The sequence below is a fragment of the Somniosus microcephalus genome, unplaced genomic scaffold (genome assembly GCF_052327205.1).
Source record: "Somniosus microcephalus isolate GS21.2 unplaced genomic scaffold, FLI_Smic_1.0 unresolved_chr7, whole genome shotgun sequence".
Taxonomy (NCBI): Eukaryota; Metazoa; Chordata; class Chondrichthyes; order Squaliformes; family Somniosidae; genus Somniosus; species Somniosus microcephalus.
This window is the reverse complement of record NW_028225185.1, coordinates 9,399,124-9,424,396: the sequence shown is the minus strand read 5'-3', so window position 1 is coordinate 9,424,396 and position 25,273 is coordinate 9,399,124. Positions and strand designations below refer to the sequence as shown.

General features: G+C 48.3%; 1 protein-coding gene across 1 annotated transcript; it reads left to right on the top strand.

Moving 5' to 3' along the window:
* The first annotated feature begins 12,520 nt into the window (after positions 1-12,520).
* Positions 12,521-16,931, top strand: LOC147086485 (immunoglobulin lambda-1 light chain-like). Its single transcript, XM_085978578.1, has 3 exons — positions 12,521-12,648; positions 12,799-13,152; positions 16,271-16,931. Exons 1-3 carry the CDS (start codon positions 12,600-12,602, stop codon positions 16,597-16,599), a joined length of 732 nt encoding a protein of 243 aa, XP_085834704.1. The 5' UTR covers positions 12,521-12,599; the 3' UTR covers positions 16,600-16,931.
* The last annotated feature ends 8,342 nt before the right edge of the window (positions 16,932-25,273 follow it).

The following is a 25,273-nucleotide window of genomic DNA, read 5'->3' as shown; positions in this document are numbered from 1 at the left end:
TTCAATCACCTCAGTAGAACACGCAATGTTAATGCAAAGACAAACTCAATCTGATCCTGCTTTAACACTCATCACATCTCCATCACTCTGTCTTCCCTGTCGGACTCCTGCACACATTTACTCACACCAACTTACCTTGCACCTCCATCCATCCCTCTCTATCTACATTCTCACTTCCACATCTCACTAGTCTCCCCTCACACTCACCCTCATCCTAGACCAATCATACCAACTAACAACACAAAAGGGTAGGAACTTGTGTGTTTTAGACAATTTTCATTTGGAATTTCTGTAATATGCAGGCAGACATGGTAATCTTTATTTTCAACACTTTCTGTTCTTCGACAGAATGCTGTGCACCTTTGGAAGTGGCTTAGTGAGTTGCAGTGAATGTTGAAACATAACTGTACCCGCCCACCCCATCCCCGCAATGCTGATGAGTGAGAAAGGAATAGCTTGGGCAAGGTAATGATGCTTTACGTTGTTGGTGTGGGGTGGTGCCAACCTGGCACATCATGTGGCAGCAATATGGGTGTGGAGCATCAAGTGAAGTAAGTTCGGCCATGGTGAGGCTATCCCTGGCGTCCCTGGCAGCAATGTGCTTGGGTGCTGATGCCCTCTGTCCTGTGCTGCATCAGGTGATTGCAGAGACAGTTGGTGGGTTTGTTGGTGCTGCTGTTGTGCCTGGTGTGGCTGGTGTTGTGGCTGATCGTGCTCAGATTGGACCAACGTGAGAGAGTATAAACCACACGCATGCTGATGGAATAGATGGCAGGTGAACTGTCAATGGTGAAATGTTGTTCCAATGAGGTGACACTGGATAGAGAGTTTGCTCCAGCTCTTGCAACCTGCATGAAGCTCAATCTGTCTTCCAAATGCAATAACCAACAGCTTTTGAGCTTGGAAAGTGAACAGCTGTGAGATGGGAACATTTATAGCAAATTTCCAGATGTCAAGTAATGAGAGGATTCCATGGCCTTTCAACTCCTGCCCAGCTTAACAGACGTGATACACGAGCAGCGTGGACCCCGTTGGCGAGCTGGTAAATTATAAAGGTGAGCTCAAAATTGTTGTTACACATCTGTTATCAAGGACATAATGACCTGAGTTACCACCCACGCCGCTGCGCATTGGGTCTGCTCAGCGCTGACAGACCCCACATTTAGTAAAGGTGCGTGGAGGCGGGTTGACAGCGGGCACCCGACCACTGCAAAAAAAAACATTTCCCCATGATTCGCCCCTGATCCCGCCCGCTAACGCCAGCAAAATACCCATCTAAGATGCTGTTAGACTTTAGGTTGGAGTCGGTTAGAAGTCGGTACAGACCCAGACGGAATTTTCAGGGGTGATAGCGGGTGAGATCGGTGCCGGATCGGTAGGGAATGTTGATATTTTTGTCAGAGGATCAGGATCCCGCTGTCATCTCGCCCCCATGCCCCATATTGCACCGACAGCACTATGTTAGATTAAACTTCAACTGTGATGGGGCCATGGTCCCTTTAAAGGTCTCAGCTGAAAACGCGTCATGAATGACGTCACCAGTCCCGCTCCATCTTATTGGGCCGGGTAACGCGCTGGGCGGGCTCCAATAAGCCCCATTAAGGTAAATTCATTTTCAACAGCGGGATGGAGCCAGCAACAGGGTCGCGACCCGCCATGGCCACCGCCTGCACCGGACCCGCCCAGGTAAGCAAGGTTTCGGCCTTGACTCCAAAGTGAAAGGACAATCCGGGAGGTGTGAATCCGGCGGAATGACACTTCTGTCACTTAAAGTGCTCCACCTGTTCGATTCCCCCGCAAATTTCTCAACATTTCATATTTTAATTGTTGGTGACAAAACTGCGTGGATCCCAATCTGTCCCAAGCCCTTCCCCAAACTCACCGCCTCTCCCTTCACCTTTAAGAGCCTCTTTAAAACCTACCTCTTTGGCCAAGCTTTTGGTCACCTGTCCTAATATATCCTTATGTGGCTCGGTGTCAAATGTTGTCTGATAATCGCTCCTGTGAAGCACCTTGGGACGTTTTACTATGTTAAAGGCGCTGTATAAAAACAAGTTTTTGCTGGTGCTGTATGACCTACAAATAGTGCTGTTAGAATATTTTATTCACCTAGAAATTAATTCCTGAATGGAATAGGACAAGGGTACTGTCTTGGGGGATTGGATGGGAATAAGATGGGTGGGAGAGGCAGGGTAGTTACATATAAACATGGGCTAACCCCACCTGAACTCACTGCATAAGCTCCTGCCGCCATATTTAAGCTCTCAGGTGGGAAACCTCATTATAATATTTAAATCAGGCTCCCACAGCGCAGTTGGCAACCTGACTGGAATTTAACGGCTGTGAGCTGGATTTCCCAGTGCTCCGGAAATCCGGCATCGAAATCACCCCTTAACCCTCTGATGTGCCTTCAATAACCACAAAACTAGAAGTTATAGACTTTAACAAGTTGGCTTTTAATCACTAAGATCAGAGCTAACCTCTCAACACACTGACTGGCTCGCAGGAATGAGTCATACAGTTCCTGGGATCTTTATGTAAGAGAAGTCAGGGGCGGAACCAAGAGCCAAGACCTGGAACCTTCCAGGTTAGTCAGGAAAGAGGAAGTGAAACTATACACCGTGTGGGGGAGGGTAATATACATGAGTGCAAAACGAATACAGGCAAGAACGAATACAGGCAAGACAAACAGATTTCATTACATTCACCCCTTCTTTAGATTTAGTCCATTGGGGTGATGTTTCTTAAAAGTTGGTATAAGTGAGTCTGTCAGGAGGTTTTGCGGTTCTCAGTGATCGGTGCAAAGCCGGTTGGGGTGCCTCTAGGGGAGTGGATTCTGGTTCCTCCGCTGTCCGGGCCTCCGCAGTGTCTTCCAGGCTATCTGCAGTGTCCTCCAGGTTAAAGTTGGGTATTGACACCTCTGGGCGTCCTGTCTCTTTTTGGTGTAGGTCTTCCTCGGGTAGTCTCTCACCGTTCTCTCTGCTCCCCGAGGGAGCGAGGTCTTTTATGGAAACAGTGTCCTCTCGCCCGTCAGAGTATTCAATATAGGCGTACTGAGGGTTTGCATGGAGGAGCTGTACCTTTTCCACAAGGGGGTCCGTTTTATGGCCTCTCACGTGCTTCCGCAATAGTACTGTCCCCGGAGACGTCAGCCATGCGGGTAGAGATATGCCCGAGGTCGATTTCCGGGGGAAAACAAACATCTTTTCGTGAGGGGTAGCGTTAGTAGCTGTACATAACAGAGACCTTATGGAGTGGAGCATGTCTGGGAGGACTTCCTGCCAGCGGGAGGTCGGAAGGCCTTTTGACTTTAAGGCTAACGTGACAGCCTTCCAAACAGTAGCATTCTCCCTTTCCACTTGCCCATTACCCCGGGGGTTGTACCTAGTGGTTCTGCTAGTGGCTATCCCCTTTGAGAGCAAGAACTGGCACAGTTCGTCACTCATAAATGACGTCCCCCTATCGCTGTGTATGTAGTTCAGCATGCCAAACATGCAGAATAGATTACCGAGACACTTGATGACCGTGGCACTGGTCATGTCTGGGCAGGGAATGGCGAAGGGGAAGCGGGAATATTCATCGATGATATTGAGGAAGTATACGTTATGGTCGGCAGAGGGAAGGGGTCCCTTGAAGTCCAGACTTAGGCGCTCGAATCGCCGTGTGGCTTTGATAAGGTGTGCACGGTCAGGCCTGTAGAAACAAGGCTTGCATTCCGCACAGATGCGGCAGGCTCTGGTCATTGCCCTGACCTCCTCGATGGAGTGGGGCAGATTGCGGGAATTTATAAAATGGTATAGTCGGGTGACCCCTGGGTGACAGAGGTCGTTGTGGAGACCCTGTAATTTGTCCGTATGAATGCTGGCACACATTCCCCGTGATAGGGCGTCTGCGGGTTCATTAAGGGCTCCCGGCCTGTACATAATATCATAGTCGAACGTGGATAGTTCGATCCTCCACCTGAGTATTTTGTCATTCTTGATTTTCCCCCTTTGTTTGTTATTAAACATGAAAGCCACCGACCGCTGGTCGGTGAGCAGGGTGAAATGTTTGCCGGCTAGGTAGTGTCTCCAGTGCCACACTGCCTCCACTATAGCCTGTGCCTCCTTCTCGACAGAAGAGTGCCTGATTTCAGGTCCCTGAAGGGTTCGGGAGAAGAAGGCCACAGGTCTCCCAACCTGATTGAGGGTCGTAGCTAAAGCAAAGTCTGACGCATCGCTTTCGACTTCAAAGGGAATGCTTTCATCCACTGCACACAGTGCAGCCCTTTCAATGTCCGTTTGATACTGGTGAAAGCCTCCCGAGCTTCAGCTGATAGTGGGAAGGATGTCGATTTAATGAGGGGTCGGGCCTTATCAGAGTAATTGGGCACCCATTGGGCATAATACGAAAAAAATCCCAGGCACCTTTTTAAAGCTTTGGGATTGTGCGCCGGGGGAAGTTCCTTTAGGTGGCGTAACCGGTCAGGGTCCGGTCCAATTACCCCATCTTCCACCACACAGCTGAGGATACAGAGACGGGTTGTGTTGAAGACACATTTGTCTTCATTGTAGGTTAGATTCAGTTTTAGGGCAGTTTTTAAAAATCTCGCAAGATTTAGATCGTGGTCTTGCTGGTTGTGCCCGCAGATAGTGACATTTTCCAGATAGGGGTAGGTAGCTTGTAGTTTATTCTCGTCAACCATGCGGTCCATCTCACGTTGGAAGACCGAGACCCCATTTGTTACCCCGAAGGGCACTCTGAGAAAATGGTAGAGGCGTCCGTTTGCCTCAAAGGCGGTGTATGTGCGGTCCTCCGTTCTAATGGGGAGCTGGAGATACGCGGATTTGAGGTCGATAGTCGAGAAGACTCGGTATTGCGCGATCTGGTTGACCATTTCTGATATGCGGGGTAAAGGGTAGGCGTCCAGCTGGGTATAAATATTAACAGTCTGGCTGTAGTCAATTACCATCCGTTTCTTTTCGCTATTTTTAACTATGACTACTTGGGCACGCCACGGACTGGTACTGCATTCAATAATGCCGTCCCGCAGGAGTCTGTCCACTTCCGCCTTGATAAAGTGTCTGTCTTCCAGACTGTACCATCTACTTTTGGTCGCTATGGGCCTACAGTTCGGAGTGAGATTAGCGAATAAAGAGGGCGGGCTGATTTTTAAGGTTGATAGGCCACAGACTGTGAGTGGCGGCTGGGACCCGCCATATGCTAGCGTGACACTTTCGTGGTGGCACTGGAAGTCCAGGCCCAAGATTACATTAACACAGAGTTCTGGCATCACGAGGAGTTTAAAATCCTTGTAGTCCGTGCCTTTTACAGTCAGTGTTACCACACAGTAGCCCAAAATGTCCGAAGTGTGGGGCTTAGCAGCCATAGCAATTCTGCTCCGTGTAGGGGTTACCGTTAATGAGTGCTGCCGTACCAGGCTAGGGTGGATAAAACTCTCGGTACTCCCACAGTCAATTAAACATTTCGTTAAATTCCCGTTTACCTTGTATGTCCATCATGGATTTTGTCAACGGGTGTGGCCTGGATTGATCCACCGTGATCAAAGCCACTGTTGGGCCCTGGGCGGCCGTTGAGTCGGGAAAAGATGGCGGATCCCAAGATGGCGGCCCGCACGGCACGCACGAGGCGGTGACGGAGTTGGAAATCGGATTCCCCCTGCAGACTTTGCTAAAATGCCCCTTTTTCTTACATTTGAAGCATGTAGCATCCTTCGCTGGGCATCGTTGTCTGGGGTGCTTGGCCTGGCCGCAGAAGTAGCATTTCGGGCCTTGAGACATTGCCGCTGTAGTAGGACTCCTGGGTGAACTTCTGTGTGGGGACTCCGGCGGTGTAGAGCTGGTCTGAGACCTGGATGGGGAAGATGGCTGATTCCAAGATGGCGGCCCGCTCGGTGCGCACGAGGCGGTGAGGGCCGCATGGCCGGAAGAATAAGAGTCAGAGTTTTTCTGGGCCACGTCCAGCGATCGTGCAGTGGCCACTGCCTTTTTTAAGTCCAGGACCTCCTTCTCCAGCAGTCTCTGCCGGATATAATTCGATTTGAGGCCCGTGATGAAGGAATCGTGGACCAATTCGTCAGAGTACACGTTGGCCGTCACGGCCTTGCAGTTACAGTCCCGGACCAAGTCCTTTAGGCTCTGTAGGAAATCGTCCATTGATTCCTCTGGTCGCTGCCTGCGTGTAGCCAGCAGATGTCTGGCATACACTTCGTTTACTGGCCTCTGGTATTGGGCCTTCAGGATAGTGATGGCCTCCGTGTAAGAGGTGGCATCCCGGATGAACGAATAAATCCGATGATTAACGCGAGTAGTCAGTAGACTCAGTTTATCTACCTCGCTAGTGGATGAGGCCCTCGCGAAGAGTTCGAAGTATTTGAGCCAGTGTCCAAATTGATTTGATGCTTCAGCAGAATATGGATCCAAGCCCAGACGCTCTGGTTTTAGGAGTCGATCCATCGTAGTATTCTTTAGTGATTAAAATTGATGTGCCTTCAATAACCACAAAACTAGAAGTTATAGGCTTTAACAAGTTATCTTTTAATCACTAAGATCAGAGCTAACATCTCAACACACTGACTGGCTCCTAGGAAGGAGTCATACAGATCCTGGGATCTTTATGTAAGAGAAGTCAGGGGCGGAACCAAGAGCCAAGACCTGGAACCTTCCAGGTTAGTCAGGAGAGAGGAAGTGAAACTATACCCCGTGTGGGGGTGGGTAATATACATGAGTGCAAAACGAATACAGGCAAGAACAAATACAGGCAAGGCAAACAGATTTCATTACGCCCTCCCTGCTCTAAGGAGAACAATCGCAGCCTCTCCAGTCTCTCTGCACGACTGAAGTCCCTCATCCCTGGTACTATTCTAGTATATCTCCTCTGCACCCTCTACAGGTCTTGACATCCTTCTTAACGTGTGGTGCCCAGAATTGAACACAATACTCCAGCTGAGGCCTAACCAGTGTTGATTAACGTTTTGCATAACAGCCCTGTTTTGTCATCTATACCTCTATTTTAACAGCATTCACAACCTGTCCTGACACTTTGAAAGATGGGTGTACCTGAACCCCAGGTCTTTCTGTTCCTGCACCCACTGTACTAACTGAAATGGCGCTATAAACCCTGGCAACATGTTTCCAGAAAGGCGCACTTTACAAGTAATAATTAATAATTCTTCACGGTTCCTTCTTTCCATATTAATCTCCGATTGTGATGATTTAGTACATGCCCGCTTCCCCATTGCTACATTTCTCCGGCACAATTCACTGCTATGTAAGTAGATGAAATGTGTTCAGCTGTATTATGGCATTGGGTAGTATGATAAATACTGTAAAAAACGAATAGCTCCTCTTGGTAACACCTAAATATGTAACAGTAACTTCCTCCACACATAATTTGTATTCTCTAAGTATCCTCGATTCACTGCATTATGCTGGAGAAATCACCCAGCATTTACCAGGCGAAGTTGCTCAGTTCCGGTCATGAGTTCTGTTTGATGTAGTTTATTCATGCTCTTTTTAAATAGACCCTGTAGACTGTTTGCTGTCATGCGCTGCTTAAATAGACTCGGTCTGCTGAATAAATAGAGTTGGTTTGCTGTAAGGTAGACTCTTCAATGTGAATCCCGCCTAAAGTCCCGTCCCAACTCCAACAACAACAAAAACTTATATTCATATAGCACCTTTAATTTAGCAAAACGTCCAAAGTCACTTCACAGGAGTGTTTCCAAAAAAATTTGAGACCCAGCCACATGAGGAGATATTAGTGCCGATGACCAAAAACTTGGTCAAAGAAGCAGGATTTAGGGAGTGTCTTAATGGCGGAAAGAGAGGTAGAGAAGCAGAGAGGTGCAGCGAGGGAAGTCCAGAGCTAAGGGCCCAGGCAGTTGAAAGCTCTGCCGCCAATGGTGGAGCGATGCTCAAGAGGCCAGAATTAGAGGAGCGCAGGGAGTGTACTATAGGCCCCCAAACAGTCAGGGGGAGATAGAGGAACAGATATGTAGGCAAATCTCAGAGAAGTGCGAAAATAATAGGGTAATAATAGTGGGGGATTTCAACTTCCCCAATATAAATTGGGACAGTCAGAGTGTGAAAGGCTTAGAGGGTGCAGAATTCTTAAAGTGCATCCAGGAGAGCTTTTTGAGCCAACATGTAGAAAGTCCTGCAAGAGAGGGGGCGGTACTGGACCTAATTCTGGGGAATGTAGCCGGGCAAGTGGTGGAAGTGTCAGTAGGAGAGCATTTTGGCGACAGTGACCATAATTCGGTGAGTTTTAAGGTGGTCATGGAAAAAGACAAAGACGGCCCGGAAATAAGGGTTCTAAATTGGGGGAAGGCCGATTTTAATATGATAAGGCAGGATCTGGCCAAACTGGACTGGGAGCAGCTGCTTATAGGAAAATCCACATCAAAACAGTGGGAGACTTTCAGAAGGGAAATAGAGAGAGTACAACGCCAACATGTTCCTGTAAAGGTCAAGGGTGGGACCAACAAGCAAAGGGAACCTTGGATGACAAGGGATATACAAAAATGCATTAGAAATAAAAGGGGGGCTTTTGGCAGTTACAAAAGACTAAAGACAGAAGAAGCCCTAGAGGAGTATAAAAAGTGCAGGGGCATACTTAAAAAAGAAATTAGGAGGGCGAGGAGGGGCCATGAAATAACACTGGCGAGCAAAATAAAGGAAAATCCTAAGATGTTTTATAAGTATATTAAGGGCAAGAGGATAACCAGGGAAAGGGTAGGGCCCATTAGGGACCAAAGTGGCAATCTGTGTGTAGAGCCAGAGGATGTAGGCGGGGTTTTAAATGAATTTTTTGCATCTGTGTTCACTATGGAGAAAGACGATGCAGACATAGAAATCGGGCAAGGGGACTGTGACATACTTGAACATATTAGCATCGAGAGGGAGGAGGTGCTAGCGGTTTTAGCGGGCCAAAAAGTTGATAAATCCCCAGGCCCGGACGAGATGTATCCCAGGCTGCTGTGGGAGGCAAGGGAGGAGATTGCAGGGGCTCTGACACTAATTTTCAGAACCTCTCTGGCCACAGGGGATGTACCAGAGGACTGGAGAACAGCTAACGTAGTACCATTATTCAAGAAGGGTAGCAGGGATAAACCAGGGAATTACAGGCCAGTGAGTCTAACATCTGTGGTGGGGAAATTATTGGAAAAAATTCTGAGGGCCAAAATTAATCTCCACTTGGAGAGGCAAGGATTAATCGGGGATAGTCAGCATGGCTTTGTCAAGGGTAAATCATGTCTAACAAATCTGATCGAATTTTTCGAGGGGGTGACTAGTGGGGTGGATGAGGGAAATGCTGTGGATGTGGTTTACATGGACTTCAGTAAAGCGTTTGACAAAGTCCCGCATAGGAGACTGGTCAAGAAGGTAAGAGCCCATGGGATCCAGGGTGCCTTGGCGCGTTGGATCCTAAACTGGCTGAGTGGCAGGAGGCAGAGGGTGATGGTCGAAGGTTGCTTTTGTGACTGGAAGCCTGTGTCCAGTGGGGTACCTCAGGGATCGGTGCTGGGTCCCTTATTGTTTGTGATCTACATAAATGATTTGGATGAGAATGTAAAAGGTATGATCAGTAAGTTCGCAGATGACACGAAAATTGGTGGGGTGGTAAATTGCGAGGAGGAAAGCCTCCGGCTACAGGACGATATAAACGGGTTGGTCAGATGGGCGGAAAAGTGGCCAATGGAATTTAACCCTGAAAAGTGCGAGGTGATGCATTTTGGACGGACAAATAAGGCAAGGGAATACACAATGAGTGGTAGGACCCTAGGAAGTACAGAGGGTCAGAGGGACCTTGGTGTACATGTACATAGATCCCTGAAGGCAGCGGAGCAGGTAGATAAGGTGGTTAAAAAGGCATATGGGATACTTGCCTTCATTAGCCGAGGCATAGAATATAAGAGCAGGGAGGTTATGATGGAGCTGTGCAAAACGCTGGTGAGGCCACAGCTGGAGTACTGTGTGCAGTTCTGGTCGCCTCACTATAGGAAGGATGTGATTGCTTTGGAGAGGGTGCAGAGAAGATTCACCAGGATGTTACCTGGGATGGAGCGCCTCAGCTATGAAGAGAGGCTGGACAGGCTGGAGTTGTTTTCCTTGGAGCAGAGAAGGCTGAGGGGGGACCTGATTGAGGTGTACAAAATAATGAGGGGCATAGATAGGGTAGATAAAGAGGAACTTTTCCCCTTAGTGGGGGGGTCAATAACAAGGGGGCATAGATTCAGGGTAAGGGGCAGGAGATTTAGAGGGGATTTGAGGAGGAACTTTTTCACCCAGAGGGTGGTTGGAATGTGGAACTCAATGCCTGAAAGGGTGGTGGAGGCAGGAACCCTCACAACATCCAAGAAGCATTTGGATGAGCACTTGAAATGCCATTGCATACAAGGCTATGGACCAAATGCTGGAAAATGGGATTAGACTGGACAGGGATGGACGGGCGGCGCAGACACGATGGGCCGAAGGGCCTCTTTCTGTGCTGTAAAACTCTATGACTCTCTATGACTCTATGATATCTCGGAGTGTTGTACGGCTGGAGGAGACGGCAGAGAAAGGGAGGGGTGAGGCCAGGGAGGGATTTGAAAACAAGAATGATCATTTTAAAATTGAGGTGATACTTCACCAGGAGCCAATGTAGGTCATCGAGCACAGGGGTGAAGGGACATGGTGCATGTTCTGGATGGTCTCAAGTTTACAGAGGGTAGAACGTGGGAGGCCGGCCAGGAGAGTGTTGGTATAGTCAAGACCAGAGGTAAAAAATGTGCGCATGAGGGTTTCAGCAGCAGATGAGATGAGGGGCGGTGGAGTCGGGCGATGTTAGTGAGGTGGAAATAGGCTGTCTTAGTTATGGCAGATATAAAACCATGGTTGCCAACGGTCTGTATCAGCCTCAGACATTTCCCAGGTAGAGGGATGGAGTCGGTGGTGAGGGAACGGAATTTGTGGCGGAGACCGAAGTGAATGGCTTCGGTATTCCCAATATTTAGTTGGATGAAACTTCTGCTCATCCAGTGCTGGGTGTCGGACAAGCAGTGTGACAATTTAGAGACAGTGATGGAGTCGAGAGAGGTGGTGGTGAGGTCGAGCTGACACAGTGGTGTCAATAGACACGCTGATCTTGGCTATTGCCCAATGTGGAACTACAGTTCCCAAGGTGCAGTGCGCGGTGTGGCCAGTGCTCTGCAATGATTGGTTCTCCAGTCAGCCGTGTCGGTGTCAGCAGTGACAAAGCTCTTGCTCCCTGTGCAAGGTTGAGAGAGCAGCTCCAGTCACAGCACCAAAGCCCCTTGAATAATTCTAACAGATCAGAGGAATCAGTGATCAGTTCAAGCGCAGAAACAGAACCAAGCACCTGGGCTTCACCGAAAAGCCCCTTGTCCAGGTGAGAACCAATCCCTGCCCGAATTCAGTGCCGGCTACTCCCGTGGGCGAGAATCCCTCCGGCCGCCCTGTGTGATTTTCTAAGGAACAGGGGAATACCTAACTTCACAGTTACACAGTTCAGATATTTATTAAAGAAAAAATATTATTCCTTTGACGCTATCTCGAGACAATCCATTTATTAACAATTTGATGCATTTTTCTTTCTCCCTCAAGTAACTGACACCAACCAGTTTCAATCTGCCTTTTAAAAACATGAACCCAGACTCAGTGTGGGGAGTTAGGGATTGACTCCAAACAGGGGAAGTGTTCAACATCAGAGAGCCCCAGAAACAACTGACCCCGCCGCTTAATAATTCAACTGGAACAGGGTTTAAAACGGGAGCTGCGCGCATTAATCGGACCGGCAGCAAATTAAAGGCAATGTGTCATTTTATTAATATCGTGCCGAGTTTTATTTGCCCTCCTGAATTTTAAAGGGGGTGACTCAGACTATAATAGAACAACTTCTCTTTAATCCGGGGCAGGGTGTAAAATGCCGCTTTCTTCCCCTCTTTCTCATTCATCTAATCCGCTCTTTTCTCCGCCTCAGGAATATTCTCATCAGAAATGTATTTACAGACTGAAGCCCTAATCATATTTGTCCGTTGAAAGACCAATTTTAAAGGGATTGACAAATCCAGGGTTGTCTTGCTGCTGATTTAGAGAAAGGGACGTCAGTCTATTATGAAATATGTATTTTAGGGGAAAGGATTATTTTAAAATCTGATGCAGTATATCAGAGAGTAACAGCGCGCTATCAGAACGATTCCGGCCGAAGTGCATCAGCTGATCCGTATCTCTACAATCCGCCCCTCATTTTTCTGGGGTAGAACACAGACTAAATATTCATTAAACGCAAAAATCATCGAAATCTTGGAAACTTCCCTGAACAGAAACTCCAATTGGAGATTAAACATATTTATATTAAAGGTTTAAGATTTTAATAATTAATCAGCCAAAAACAGATTAAAAAAAACATCTAAGTAATAATTTGCCGCCTTCCTTTTCCTGGCCCCTCCCAGCCATTTGCATACCGGGTAATAAATAGACCCGGAGTCTCGGGTTTGCAGACACTGTAACCGGACCGGGTCCTGGAGTTTACAGGAACAGCGCACGGTTCAGACGGAAATTTGAGCGGTGGCTGTTGGCGCTTGTCCGGAGGAAATGGCTCCAGCGATGCATCTCCTGTGGGCTCTGCTGATCCATTTAACAGGTGAGAAACGGATGGTTTTAGTCACGGGTTTATCCGCAACTAATTCGGTTCAATAACGAGAATCACGCGGTTTTCTCCGTGTTTATTGAAGCATTAACGTCCTATTTGTTGCAAGTCTCTGAATGAGTTGATTTTTTTCTTTTATTGAAGGTGTCCTGGCGGCTCCCGTCCTCAATCAGTCCCCAATATCCGATCCTGTCTCCGCGGGTCAGACCGCCCGGTTACAGTGTGCGATGCAGAACGGGGCTGTGGGCAGCAAGCCTGCGTACTGGTACCGACAGCGACCCGGGGAAGCTCCGGTGTGGGTGATAACCCATTATACCGATGGCAGCATCAACCGAGGCACCGGCTTCACAGGCCGTTTTCAACCTACCAGAGACTCCTCCAGTAACAGTTTCATTCTGACAATCGGAACCCTGGTGCCCGGTGACTCCGCCGTCTATTACTGTGCTACGTGGGACTCGGGAATCATCTTCGGACCGGGGACCGTCCTGAGTATAAAGAGTAAGTGACTCTCTCATTCTATCATTCACATTGTTTCAATTATTATTAATTTACAGTCGCTTTCATTCCCGGGCGCCAGAGAAATCTCCATTCAGTGAATTTTGATGTTGGATCTATTTATACCCAAAACATGTTAAACTGGTCAGAATTGGAATTGTTGAAGCGCCTCGGGGAATAATACTGCGCTGAAATGAATTTTGACACCATTTCCTGCTCCCATTCAATAGGGGAGATGAGGAGAAGTGTTTTTTTAACGCAGCGAGTTGTTGTGATCTGGAACGCGCTGCCTGAAAGGGCAGTGGAAGCAGATTCAATTGTGACTTTCAAAAGGGAATTGGAGAAATACTTGAAAAGAATAATGCAGGGGCTTTGCGGAAAGAGCAGGGGAGTGGGAATAATTGGAGAGCTCTATTCAAAGAGCCGGCACAAGCTCGATGGGCTGAATGTCCTCATAGGAGAACTGATTGATAAAATAGTGACAGAGGGACAAGAGGAGGCCATTCAGCCTCTCGAGCCTGTGTTTAAAAGAGCTTTCCTCCTAAACGGCCCGGCTCTATTTTTAAGTTGATCTCCCCTTGTTCTTGATTCCCCGACCGGAGTAAATCGTTTATCTGCGTTTACCTGATCGAATCCCTTTTCACATTTTAAACACCCCGGCCTCGTAATTTAACCCTCTAAACGCCGGTATCATTCGGGTGCGGCAAGAGACAGAGAGAGAGAGAGAGAGAGAGAGCGAGAAAGCTGTGAGCTACACTGTGAAGTTCTGATAGTGGACACTGAATATGTCCCTATGTTACACTGAGACTTGAACAGGAGACTATTGCAGGGCTGTGGGGAAAGAGCAGGGGAGTGGGACTGATTGGAGAGCTCTTTCAAACAGCCGGCACTGGCACGATGGGCCGAATGGCCTCCTTCTGTGCTGTGTGATTCTATGCCATGCATTTCTTATTTCTTGGTGTGTGTAGAATTATATCTGTTGTCCAGAGTGGGCAACGTTCGATTTTTATAAATTGCCCGGAGCCGGCGGGAGAGCCCCCGGGGAATCCCAATCCATTTACCGTCATTTGCAACTTTCAATGTTGCTGCTGGTTTTATTCCTGTGGCGTATTGTCCCCCTGACCGCAGCCGTCGGGTGTCCGGCTCTCGGCTGGGAGAGAGAGAGGACCCTCCCGAGACCCGCTGTCCCAGCACACAACAGCTTGGATCGACTCCCTTTCGCCAGCAACACCGGGACGAGTCGGGATTGTATTCGTTTGATGGGACTGGTTTTATTCTGAATTTCCTGCTCCGATATTTAATCTATCTCAGGTCATTATTCGCAATCTCCCCGCTGTTTATAGAGCAGAACCGGCGCTTTACCATGGAGCGGCGCAGTGACAATTACTGACCAGCCCCGTGTGTGTGAGTGAGACTGGGTGATGCTTGTTGAAGGGAACTTTCTCTCCATCTCATTCTCTCGCTGCTGACCGTCTCCCCTCCCCCAGGCTGTGTCTGATGACTCTCCCTGTCCAGTATCTCCCCGGGGATAGCGCCGATTCTCCTGGGTTGATCTGTCGGGTCCCGCTACCGCCCAGTGTTTAACGGATCGCTCCGGGACCAGCGAGACTGAGCTGATCCCGAGAGAGAAATCAGTTCACCCGCGCGGGGAGGAATCCTTACTTGTCTCTGGAGCGAGAATACTTTACAATCCTTGTGCCCGCTGTCCTAGAAATATCAAACAGTGAAAACCCTTCATCAAACCGGGAGAAAGATAAGACTGAGGAGTGACCGAATAGAGGTCTTTAAAATGATGAAAGGTTTTGATAGAGTGGACACAGAGAGAAAGTTTCCACTTGCGGGGAAGAGCAAAACTAGAGACCATTAATATAAGATAGTTACCAAAAATGCAATAGGAAATTCTGGATAAAATTTTTTCCCAGAGAGTGGCGAGAATGTGGAATTCGCTATCACGGGGAATGATTAAGGCGAATAGTAAAGATGAATTTAAGAGAAGGCGTTTGAGGGAGAAGCGAATTGAGGGTTAGGCTGATAGATTTAGATGAGGAAGGATTGGAGGAGGGTCGAGTGGATCATAAACACCGGCATGGACTGCTTAGTCCGAATGAACTGTTTCTGTGCCGTATATTCTGTGTAAACCATTTACAGTATTGTGTGTTGTATATTCTGTGTAACTCTGTGTAAACTATTTACAATATTGTTAGACAGAGTCACTACATTAATTCCCAGCCCGTGTACAATGTCCTCTCTTTATTCAGTGAGCTCTTCAATACCCGGTATCAGACCCGGCTCAATTAGCATCACCACAACATTTAAAGCGGGTCAGTTTCTAACACGCAATTCTAAAATAAATTGTAATGGTAAAAACCTTCCGGAATCTTATAGAATGATTCAGCACAGAAGGGGACCATTCGGCCCACCGTGCCTGTGGCGGATCTTTGAAAGGGCTGCATCAGTTTGAGATATCAGAACAGAAATGGACTCTCGGTGAAAAGCGGGTCACAGCTCCGTGAATTCACCTCTTTAAAGTTAACACTGACCGCATTTTAACACAATCAAACGCTTTATTATATTGAAGTAAAATGGGAAAAAACTGCAACTATAGGAAATTAAATAATAACAGAAAATGCTGGGACTACACGGCCGGTCGGTCAGTGTGTGGAACGGGAACAGACAGGTTAGTGCGGTTCCGGGGGTGTAACCTGCACCTGAACTGGTCAGTTACTGATCTTTCCACCTCACACATGCTGACTGACCCGGTCTGTATTTCTAACATTTTCTATTGTTACTTTGCAAGATAGAAAGAAAGAAGGAAAGAAAGAAATAATGAAAGGAAGAAAGAAAGAAATAAATTACTTTTAAAAATCCCCTTTCACGACCTCAGGATTTCCCAAAGCGCTTTACAGCCAATTAATTATTTTTGAACCAAGTCACGGTTATACTGTAGGCAAAAGTATTGGCAGAGGAGCAGAGATTTAAGAATTTATTGAACTCCTGTATTAATCAGTAATTTATTTTAAAGTGAATGTTCGGGGATTTTTAGTGTCTTTGATTTCAGATCAGAGCGTCCCACTGCTGACGGATTCCATAAACTAATGAATTGTCTCTCCCCCACACATAGGCAGCGAGGATCGAAGCCCCTCGGTTCTTCTCCTCCCTCCCTCCTCGGAAGAAATCGGCTCGGGATCGGCCACTCTGTCCTGCCTGGTGAGTCGCTTTAAGCCGGGCTTGGTGCGGCTCCGCTGGAGCGTGGATGGCCAAGAGACAGACAGCGGGGTGACGACAGGCGCCGTGTCCCCGGACAGCGATCAAACCTACAGCCTGAGCAGTTACCTGAGAGTCCCCGCCGCCGCCTGGAACAAGGGCTCCAGCTATTCCTGCAGCGTCAGCCACGGCTCCCTGAGCTCACCTCTTCTCAAGACCATCAGCGCTTCCTGGTGTTCCGACTGAGGCGGTGCGAGTTGGCAGTGGAGTTTGATTTTTGCTAGCGTTTAATGTAACGTAAGAGATCATTCGATGTGTGCAATCTGCCTTTATTGCAATGTAATCGCTGCAGCAATTTCAGTTTTTGGCAAAATCCGAATGTTTAATAATATCTGAATTGACTGAAATGATTGTCCAGCTTTGTGAGATGGAACTTTCGGTACAGCTGCCCCCAATACCTTGTGTGTAATCTTTCGCTGTGTGTAGAATGGGGACAGATTCCCCTTTAGTCTGTGATCATATTATGATTGGGAACTTGTGTAACACAGCTCTTAATAAACATGAAATGCTGTCACGAGCTTAATGTGGTCCGTCTTTACTCAGCACTCAAAGGGACATTGAATGGATTACATAGAATGTACAGCACAAACAGACCATTCAGCCCAACTGCCCCATGCCGGTGTTTATGCTCCAGACGAGCCTCCGCCCAACCTTTTACATCTCAGTCCATCAACATATCCTTCTATTCCTTTGTCCCTCAAGTACCTATCGAGCTTCCGCTTAAATACTTCTCTGCTATTCCAGTCAAGTATTGCATATGGAAGTGAGTTCCACATTCCCAGCACTCTCTGGGTATAAAAGGTTTGTCCTGAATTCACTGATGTTTTCTTAATTTTAAGGTTCTGCCCCTTTGTTCTGGACGACCCCCAACAGAGGAGTAATGTTTCTCCATCTACCCAATTAATTCCTTTCAAAATCTTAAAAACCTCAATCAAATCACCGCTTAACTTTCTATATTCCAAGGATTACAAGCCTAGTTTTGTAATCTGTCCTCCTAATTTAAACCTTGTATCCCTGGTAACAGTTTGGTGAATCTGCGCTGAACTCTTTCCAATATATCCTTTCTGAGATGCGGTGCCCAGAACCTGTACACAGTGCTCCAGATACTGAATTATTGAAGAAGGGTGGGAGAGATAAACTAGGATTAACATCAGTTGTGGGGGAGTTAATAGTGTCTGTCATTAAGGATAGAGTGACTGCACAATTATGCAAATTTGAGCTGATCAGAGGGGGCCAGCGTAGCTTTGTTGAAGGTAAATCATGCTTGACTAATGTAGTTGCGTTTTTTGAGGAGGTCACTAATCAGATAGCGAAAGGAGTGTCTATGGATGTTATCTATATGAACTCCCAGAAGGCACTCAATAAGGTTGCACGTTAAAGATTTTTGGCCGAGTTGAGACCGCATGGATTTGGGGGAGACTTTGAATTGGGTTGGAGTTTGGGTGGGAAGTAAGAGAGATAGACTTGGGATAATGAACAGGTACTCAGACTGGCGGGATGTGAAATGTGGTGTTCCCCAGGGATGTGTTCTGGGGCCTCAATCTTTCCACTGTATTTATTAATGAGTTGGATGAAGGAATAGAGAGTTGAATATCCATGTTTGCAGGTGGTGTTAAGATCGGAGGCACAGTAACTTGTGTAGATGGGAGCAACAATTTGAAAGGGGATATTTACAGGTTGTGAGTGGAGTGAAATATGACACATGTCGCTCAATGTGGGGGAGTGTGAGGTAATCCGCTGTGGATCTACTCCTGTTCCTGCGCTCCTAGATCAGCAAGTGAGGATTCTGAATATGGTTAATTATGCCTGTGAAATGTCCAGAGAACACTGGACAGAGAGTGTCACCAATGAGCATGTGCAAGGGTGGTGGGGGAGGTGAGGGTGCGAGTAGCATGCGTGGGCACCAACGAGCTTACATAGGGGACACAACTTTAAGGTTTTGGCAAGAAATTCAGGGGGCTTGTGAGAAAAACTGTTTTACGCAGCGAGTGGTGAGGACCTGGAACTCGCTGCCGACGAAAGTGGTGGAAGCGGACACACTCAATGTTTTCAACGGGAGATTGGATAGGCACTTGAGAGAAATAAACTTGCAGGCCTACGGGGATAGAGCGGGGGAATGGGACTGACTGGATCGCTCTACAGAGAGCCGGCATGGACTCGATGGGCCGAATGGCCTCCTTCTGTTCGGTTATGACTCTATGACTCTATATTAACCCTGCGTGTGTACATAATAACCGCACGTACGATGAACGTGCTGACGTACAATCACCGTGCTTACCTTGCATAATTAAATAGCTGTGCTTGTGAGTACAATTGATGTCATTCTGATAGAACAGGAGGTGCTAAGTTTCTATAAGTGTACTAATAAATAAAGATTATAACTCTATCTCTTGAATCCACCAGCATATATTAAAGTGAAGGGTAAGGATTATTCTGACACCACACATCACGTGGCTGTTTGATTTCCAAACCTTCAGCTTCTGTAGATCGGTGCTGAGACCACACGTGTCACTTTGGTGCCCTAGCTTCAAAAGCGAAATTGATCCATTGCAGGCCATCCATTAAAGAGCGCCACGCATCATTCTGGGAGTAGATTATGATAGAGATTGCTAAAACTCAGTCTGGTTCTGTTGCTCAATCAAGTATTGAAAGGGGACATCATCCTGGTCGGAAAAGTACAGATAATGAACATATCTTCAGTTTCTTTGGGCTGGGCTGTGAACGGGGAACTGGACGATAGCATGAACTACACGAGGGGCAGCAAAAGAGTAAAATATGAACATTTCCCACGCAGTATAGTAGGTCTGTGTCAAAGACTCCCTGTGGAGACACTTAAACCGAGATTTCCCCTAACTGGGCGGGTCCGTGGCGGGCGAGGTCGTTGGCGGGTTGCGGCCTCGCTGCTGGCTCAATCCCGCCCTCCGACATGACTTGATCCTGATTGGGCTTGTTAATCCCGTTTTTTGGGGTAATCCAGCCAATTGAAGTAAGTGGGTCTGATGACGTCATTTGCTGGCGCGTCATCAGCCGGTTTTCTTAAAGGGACCATGTGCAAATTTACTTTGACATTTGTGCTGTTCGTGTTCTGCAGCATTGAAGAGCTGCAAACATTGACAAGCACTTCACAGAGGTGCACTGCTGCACGCAGGCTCTCCCATGACTCCCTCCACAGCACGTAGGGAGGTTATTTTCCCTTCCAAAGAGACCACACCAGGAGAACAACGCGGCCTGATTGCACATTGGACAGGAGGACACAAGCAGGGATATCGTCAAAAGGACCAGGCTTCAGTGGCGCAAACCTTTCAATGATCTCAGTAGAACACGAAAGTTTAGTGCAAAGCCACACTCAACCTCACCCTGCTGTGCCACTCATCACATCCCCATCACTCTGTCTTCTGTCCTACTCCTGCACAGCCTTACGCACACCAACTTACCTTGCACCTCCACCCATCCCTCCCTATCTACATTCTCACTTCCACATCTCAATAGCCAACCCTCACACTCAGCCTCATCCTAGTCCAATGACACCAAGTAACAACACACAAGGGTAGGAACTTGTGTGTTTTAGCCAATTTCATTTGAAATTTCTGTTAATGTGCTGTCAGACATACAAATCTTTTTCTAACACTTTCCATTCTTCGACAGATTGGTGTGCAGCTTTGAAAATGGCTTAGTGAGTTGCAGTGAATGGTGAAACATAAACGTACCCCCATGCCTGCAATGCTGATGAGTGAGAAAGGAATGGCTTGGGCATTGTAGGGATGCTTTACGTTGTTGGTGTGGTGTGGTGCCAACCTGGCACATCATGTGGCAGCCATATGGGTGTGGAGCGTCAAGTGTAGTAAGTTCGGCCATGGTGAGGCCATCCCTGGCGTCCTGGGCAGCAATGTGGTTGGGTGTTAATGGCCTCTGTCCTGTGCTGCAATGATTGCAGAGACGGTTGGTGTTGTTGTTGGGGCTGCTGGTGTGCCTGGTGATGCTGGTGTTGCAGCTGAGCATGCTCAGATTCTGAGGACCAAGGTGAGAGAGTATAAACCATACCCATGCTGATGGAATAGATGGCAGTTGAACTTCAGATGAGAGAAGGAATCTGTCAGTGGTGTGAGAGGTTGTTCCAATGAGGTGATGCTGGATAGAGAGTTTGCTCCAAACACTTGCAACCTGCTTAAAGCTCAACCTGCCTTCCAAATGCAGTAAGCAACAGCTTTTTAGCCTGGAAAGTGAACAGCTGTGAGTTGGGAGCTTTTATGGCACATTTCTAGATGTCAAGCAATGAGATGATTCCATGGCCATTCAATTCCCGCTCAGCTAACGAGTTGTGATACTCGAGCTGCGTGGATCCCATTAGCGAGCTGTTAATTTCTAAAGGTGAGCGCATAATGACTGACTTGCCTCCCCTGCCACAGACTGTTGGGACTGATCAGCGCTGACAGGCCCGACATTGGGGAAAGGCACGCGGTGGCGGGTTGAAAGCGAGGTCAGGACACCACTGTCATCTCCCCTGTAGACGCCTTAGCGCACCGACAGCATTAAGTTAAAGTTTAAACTTCAAATGTAATGTGGCCATGGTCCCTTTAAAGATCCTGGCTCAAAACGCGCCATGAATGACGTCAGCAGACCCGCTCCATCTCATTGGGCCGGGTAACGCGCTGGGCGGGCTTAATAGGCCCCATTAAGGTAAGTTCATTATCCACAGCGGGATGGAACCATCAGCCGGGTCGCGACCCGCCATGGCCACCGCCCACACCGGACCCACCCAGGTAAGCAAAGATCTGGCATTGACTCCAAAGCGAAAGGACAATCCGGGAGGTGTGAATCCGGTGGAATGACACTCCTGTCACTTAAAGTGCTCCAGCTGCTCGATTCCCCCGCACATTTCTGAACATTTCATATTTTAGTTGTTGGGAGTGAAACTGCGTGGATTCCAATCTGTCCCAAGCCCTTCCCTAAACCTCTCCGCCTCTCTCTTCAACTTTAAGGAATTTCTTCAAGCCTATCTCTTTGGCCAAGCTTTTGTGCACCTGTCCTAATATCTCCTTATGTGGCTCGGTGTCAAATGTTGTTTGATAATCGCTCCTGTGAAGCACCTTGGGACGTTTTACTACATTAGCGGCGCTGTATAAAAATAACTGTTTGCTGGTGCTCTGTAACCTACATATATTGCTCTTAGATTATTTTATTGAGCTCGCAATTTATTCCTGAACCCAATAGGACCTGGGAACTGTATTGTGGGAATGGGTGGGAATAAGATGGGTGGGAGAGGGTGGGGGGATACATATAAAAATGAGGTAACACCACCTGAACCCACTGCATAAGCTCTTGCCGCCATATTTAAGCTCTCAGGCGGGAAACCTCATTATAATATTTAAATCAGGCTCCCACAGTGCAGTTGGGAGCCTGACTTGAATTTACCAGCTGCGAGCCGGGTTTCCCAGTGCTCAGGAAACCCGGCATCGAAATCTCCCTTTATCGCTCCCTGCTCTAAGGATAACAATTCCAGTTTTTCCACATAAGTGAAGTCCCTTATCCCTGGTGCCATTCTAGTAAATCTCCTCTGCACCCTGTACAAGGTCTTCACATCCATCTTAAAGTGTGAGGCCCAGAATTGAACACAATAGTCCAGCTGAGGCCTAAACAGTGTTTAGCATAACCCGCTTGTTTTGTCATCTATACCTCTATTTTAACAGCCTTCGCAACTTGTCCTGCCACCTTCAAAGATGGGTGTGCCTGAACCCCAGGTCTCTCTGTTCCTGCACCCCCTTTACTAACTGAAATGGAGCCATAAACGCTGTCAACATGTTTCTAGAAAGGCGCACTTTACTAGTAATAATTAATAACTCTTCAGGATTCCATTTTTCCATATTAATCTCCGATTGTGATGATTTAGTACATGCCCAGTTCCCCAGTGCTACAGTTCACCTGCACAATTTACTTCTATATAAGTCGATGAAATGTGTTCAGCTGTATTATGGCATTCGGTAGTATTGTAGGAATTAACGAACTCCTACGAATAACGGAGATCGACACAAGAGAACAATCAAACATGTCTTTACTCAATGGAGATGCCACGAGGACTGCCTGGGCAGTATCGTGGTTTGTGATGTGACGTCTTCGCGTTTGCCGGTGTTTTCCTGCGCTCTTAAAGGGGCCACGCCCTGTACATGCAAACTCTATTTTCAAAACACAGTAATGCCTAACACAATGGTACAGGTTTAGGCTGCTGTTAGAACATCGTTAAAGAGAATTATATACAGTTAGCCAGAGTCATTCAGTGGTTCTTCCACTTGCGCCCCCCCAGAATTCGCTTTAATGGACAAAGTCAAATGGTGAGGGGGTCTGACGAGCCTGTCAGAATGTCTCCTGTGCTCTCGAGGCAGAGGCTGCAGGGCGGCTGGCGGTCTGGCTGGCGGTCGCACTTGGTCTGTCTTAACGACGTTGGGTGGCCAACCCTGTCTTGGCAGTTGTGCTGTCTCGACGGGGTGGTCGAGGTCCAAATGTGCTGGCTTTAAGCGGTCGACCGAAATGTGGCCCGGTTTACCACCGACATCTACCGTGAAGGTTTTGTTCCCTGCTTCCAACACATGGAAGGGACCAGTATATGGGGCCTTGCGTGGATCCCTATGTGCATCATGGCGAATAATAATGTATTCAGCCTTGTGAAGCTCCGTGGGAAAGTGTGACCTCTGCAGCCCGTGGTGCGAAGTGGGCACCATTGCGAAACGTCTGGCCACATCTTGGTGATTAGCAAGCTGGGCAGACGTGGACCAGTGCACTATCGATGTTGGTAGGAAGTCCCCTGGGACTCACAGCGGCTGACCATACACGAGTTCCGCTGATGAAGAGTGAAGGTCTTCTTTGGGGGCTGTGCGAAGGCCCAACAGGACCCAAGGTAGCTTGTCTGCCCATCCAGCATCCTGGAGGCTGGCCCTCAGGGCAGCTTTCATTGAGCAGTGGAAGCGTTCACAGAGGCCATTCGCCTGTGGGTGGTAGGCTGTGGTGTGGTGTAATTTGACACTGAGTCCTTGGGCCACTGCATTCCAGAGTTCGGAGGAAAACTGCGGTCCCCTGTCCGACGAAATATCTGCGGGCACTCCGAAACGGGCGATCCAGGAGGAAATGAATGCCCTGGCCACGTCCGCCGAAGTAGTGGATGACAGGTGGACCACCTCTGGCCATCTGGTGGTGCGGTCAAGCATGGTCAGGATGTGTGAAAAACCATGGGAGGATGGGAGTGTTCCTACCAGCTCCACGTTGACATGGTCAAAACGTCGCTCCGTAACTGTGAAGGTGGCCAACGGAGCTTTGATGTGGCGCTGTACCTTGGCCTTTTGGCAGACCACGCAGGTGTTGGCCCATAGTCGCGGACATCTTTATGCATGCCATGCCATACAAATTTCGCTGACATCAGTTTCTGAGAGGCCTTCATTCCAGGGTGTGACAACCCATGTATGGCATCGAACACTTTGCGGCGTCAGACGACTGGCATGACAGGGCGAGGATCCTGTATGGAGACATCACACAACAGCGTGGTACCTGCCGAATGGAACTTGACGTCAGCCAACTGGAGGCCAGTGAGGGCCGTTCTGTAAACTTGGACTTCCGGGTCTGAGGCTTGGTCCGCTGCCATGAGGGCGTAGTTGATGCCCAAATGAACCGTATTGACGAACGCGCGGGAGAGGCAGTCTGCCACCAGGTTGTCCTTACCGGCCATGTGCCGTATTTCTGTGGTGAATTCAGATATGTAGGTCAGTTGACGCTGCTGTTGGGCTGACCACAGTTCGGCGGTCTTGGACATTGCAAAGGTCAGCGGCTTATGGTCCACAAAGGCGGTGAAATGACATACTTCCAGAAGGAACTGAAAATGGCGGATGGCCAGAAAAAGGGCGAGCAACTCCCGGTCGAACATGCTGTATGCTCTCTCGTTCTGCCGTAGTTGATGGCTGAAGAATGCCAACGGCTGCCACGTCCCGTTCACCCACTGCTGTTGCACGGCACTGACTGCGTAGTCCGACGCGTCAGTGGTGAGGGCGATGGTGGCTCCCGGCAGCAGGTGCGCTAGCATAGTCACGTTGGCTAAGGTGCTTTTGGTGTTGGCGAACGCTCGGGCCATGTCATCCGTCCAGTCTACCGGGTTCTTGCCAGTCTTGCCCTTGAGGGCCTCGTACAGGTGCTGCATGAGTAGCGCTGCCTTAGGCATGAAACGGTTGTAAAAGTTTACCATGCCTTGGAATTCCTGCAGGGCCTTTATGTTCTGCGGGCATGGAAAGGATGTCACCGCCTCTACCTTTGAAGGTAAAGGAACCGCTCCCTCTGAGGTGATGCGATGCCCCAGGAAGTCAATTTGGTGCAGGCCAAACTGACACTTGGCCGGGTTGATAATCAGGCCGTGTTGGCTGAGGCGTCGAAAAAGGGTGCGTAGGTGACAGATATGTTCTTCCTTAGTAGGACTGGCAATTAGAACGTCATCCAGGTAAACAAAGAGGAACTTGAGGTCCCGCAGCACGGAGCCCATCAGGCGTTGTAAAGCCTGGGCGACGTTCTTTAACCCAAACGGCATTCGTAAAAACTCAAAGAGGCCGAATGAGATGATGACTGCGGTCTTCTGGACGTCTTGTGGATGAACTGGGACCTGGTGGTAGCCCCGGACGAGGTCGACTTTAGAGAACACGGTGTTCCCTGCCAAATGGGCAGAGAAATCCTGGATATGGGGGATTGGGTACCGATCGGGAGTGGTGGCGTCATTTAGGCATCAATAGTCACCACATGGCCGCCATCCACCACCAGGCTTCGGGACGATATGGAGGGGTGAAGGCCAGGGACTTTCGACCGGCGAATAATCCCTAACCATTCCATGGTTGCG

Bases quoted from the DNA above. Each gene is read 5' to 3' on its own strand.
- LOC147086485 (XM_085978578.1), top strand. From the start codon at position 12,600: ATGGCTCCAGCGATGCATCTCCTGTGGGCTCTGCTGATCCATTTAACA. The intron at 12,649-12,798 runs GTGAGAAACGGA...CTTTTATTGAAG, and splicing joins TCTGCTGATCCATTTAACAG to GTGTCCTGGCGGCTCCCGTC. The intron at 13,153-16,270 runs GTAAGTGACTCT...CCCCACACATAG, and splicing joins GACCGTCCTGAGTATAAAGA to GCAGCGAGGATCGAAGCCCC.